Raw genomic sequence first — 1,738 nt, forward strand, 5'->3', positions numbered from 1 at the left:
ACTCTCGCTAGATGCTCAGCTCGGAAGCACCTGCAGTTTGAATGGTGAGAAACAGGCAGAAAGTGGAGAGTCTTCTCAAAACTTACAGCTCGCTTTCCGAGCACCTTAGCTGAAGGGATGTGGGTGCCGCTCTTGTAGTTGATGCCCTCGCTGGCCATGACCTGAACAGTCATCATAGAGGCCGGAGCAAAGGTCTCCTTTGGAATGTCAGTGCGTGAATGGGTCTGAGTTTTCGGCAACATGAGCATCCTGGATCGCTTTCGAGGATGTATCATGTTGGCGGATGTGCCACCTTTCATGACCTTGGTGACGCTGGCTCAGGCATGTTAGAATTATCATTCCAGAAGTATGACAGACATCACTAATGGTGGTGTATTCTGTGTCTTTGCTTCTTCTTCAGCATGTTCTTTAGGTGGAACGATTGCCATGGAGCTCTGCTCCCTACTCATTGAGCTGCTCATAACAGATCCACAAAAGACAAGATTGCCTGTTAGAGATAGTGCACTATGCAAGAACTTGATTAGCATAGCTCCTCAATTACGCGGGGAACTATTCACCTTTCGCCAATGACCTGAAAGCCTATGCATTCGTTAGGGACAAAGTTGATGTTCAGCGTGGCCTGAGGTATCTAACGGTATCAAGAAGGGATCAGTTATGGATTGCATATGATTACTGTGTGTGTCATGAGCCTTACATGGAGGGGGATCAAAGTAAATAGCACGATGCGCTCGCTGGTATTTTCTGCACTCACTATCAGAGAAAGGAGGCTTCGCGACGCCACAAGGCTCAACAATAGGGAAGTTGGCCCTGATCCATCACTGGTAATGGATAGCTTCTCGGGAACGAGGGCCGCATTAGTGACATGTAGAATGTGTTGATCTGAGATGATAAGTTTGTGGTGCCCAGGTCACAAAGTAATCCCCCTAGTGCCAGGTTCACACATGTTAGGATTCTATGAAAGTTAGCTTATTGCATGCAAGGGAAGCCTCACCAGAAAGCAATAGGCTCCCTGAGTGAAACCTTGAAGGGACTATTTGCCATTGTGCTGGCCTGGGAGCTTGAGAACGTGATTTCTCCACACAACAAGGTTGAAAAGACTAGCGATGTGGCAAAGGCACGATGCACAAAGAAGAGTGCGAATGCTGTCAAGGGGCACTCCATGGTCAGAATTCGAACGTTGATCCTTTAAGCTCAGAGGCACCATCGGCCAAACAAAGGGTGGAGACAAACACGGTGAACAATGACACACCGAGGCCCAATGTCGATCTCGCCTTGCAATTGAAGACCCTGTCCAGACACCAATGAATGCAAAATTCTGTTGTCATGGTAATAATCAAGGAGTGGACCGCGGTGCGTCGCTAATCGCCACCGTGGCTCAAGTGAGTTATATATAGATCAAAGTGCTGATCTGGGCACATCAGAAATATTGCCTTTTAGCCCCCCCTTTAGAGATGTTTTCGGTCCAAAAAAGGTCTTAAGCCTGAAAAGTCGCTTATTTGATCCTTTCTTGTGAAAAATATGAGGGACCACACTGGACAAAATGATTTACAGCAGTTTGCCTAAATAATGGCAGTGACATGTGTGAGAAGTATGTACAGTTTATGACTGGTCCTTCAAACACTCAATTTCTTTTCAGCTCACATGTCCATGCTGTGAATCCTCCCTTCAGCTTAAGTACATAGCATTATAGTGTACCATCTGAAGATCATAGATAAAACATTTCAGGATAATTTGAGCA

General features: G+C 46.2%; 1 protein-coding gene across 1 annotated transcript; it reads right to left on the reverse strand.

Moving 5' to 3' along the window:
• Window positions 1-86: 86 nt before the first annotated feature.
• LAESUDRAFT_718600 (uncharacterized protein) lies at window positions 87-1,325 on the reverse strand (the record flags this gene model as incomplete). The annotated part of the gene is made up of 5 exons (XM_040907459.1): window positions 87-312; window positions 358-504; window positions 558-628; window positions 752-879; window positions 1,250-1,325. Coding segments are annotated over 5 exons (648 nt in total), but the record flags the coding sequence as incomplete, so codon positions are not given.
• Between the last annotated feature and the right edge of the window lie 413 nt (window positions 1,326-1,738).

This window comes from Laetiporus sulphureus, assembly GCF_001632365.1.
Source record: "Laetiporus sulphureus 93-53 unplaced genomic scaffold LAESUscaffold_175, whole genome shotgun sequence".
NCBI classification, from domain to species: domain Eukaryota; kingdom Fungi; phylum Basidiomycota; class Agaricomycetes; order Polyporales; family Laetiporaceae; genus Laetiporus; species Laetiporus sulphureus.